General features: G+C 38.9%; 1 protein-coding gene across 1 annotated transcript in view; it reads right to left on the reverse strand.

The window, feature by feature from the left end:
* The window catches only part of LOC107577016 (nesprin-2-like), a 5,385-nt gene extending 5,242 nt beyond the window's left edge, over positions 1-143 (reverse strand). Inside the window, exon 1 of the mRNA XM_016263133.1 lies at positions 89-143. Coding sequence (XP_016118619.1) covers positions 89-143 — 55 coding nt within the window. The remainder of the gene's footprint in view (positions 1-88) is intronic.
* Between the last annotated feature and the right edge of the window lie 443 nt (positions 144-586).

A 586-nucleotide genomic window follows, 5' to 3' on the forward strand; every position in this document is an offset into this window, starting at 1 on the left:
AGCACATCAAAAACACAGCATGTCTTCATACATAACTATTTATAAGCCGAGAACATGGCATGACCACTGGAAACCTGGCTCGACTTACCCATCTCTGAGTCGCCAACGGCCTCCACCTCAAACAAGGTTTTAAGAGACACCATGTTCTTTCGTTTCTGTATGAAATGTTCCCTCATTTAGTGTTTCCCTGAACGCCAATGCAGACGCTCAGTCGGCTTAACCAGCATCCCATCCCATCCCAGTATTTAATTTAAACTTCTTCCCATGCTATAAAAGGCAGACTGGGCCTTTCCCTCAATAGGAGATGTTCATTTAGTTTCACGGGACAAGATCCAACAGGCCGAGTCAGTAATTCATCTTGATATGAACGCTGGCCCATAAGACAACGGACATCCTGTTTGCACAGCAACAAAACACACTTAACTGCTGTACAATGATGCTCCCACATGACATACACTACAGCAATATAAATCCATATTTTGATTAACAATGGAATTGAAAAATTTAGGATTTAAAATGATTAAAAACAAAGAAATTATTAAATTAAATAAATAAATGTAATTCACCAAAATAAGGGGGAAAAAAA

The sequence above is a fragment of the Sinocyclocheilus grahami genome, unplaced genomic scaffold (assembly GCF_001515645.1).
Source record: "Sinocyclocheilus grahami isolate Dianchi unplaced genomic scaffold, SAMN03320097.WGS_v1.1 scaffold4889.1, whole genome shotgun sequence".
Taxonomy (NCBI): Eukaryota; Metazoa; Chordata; class Actinopteri; order Cypriniformes; family Cyprinidae; genus Sinocyclocheilus; species Sinocyclocheilus grahami.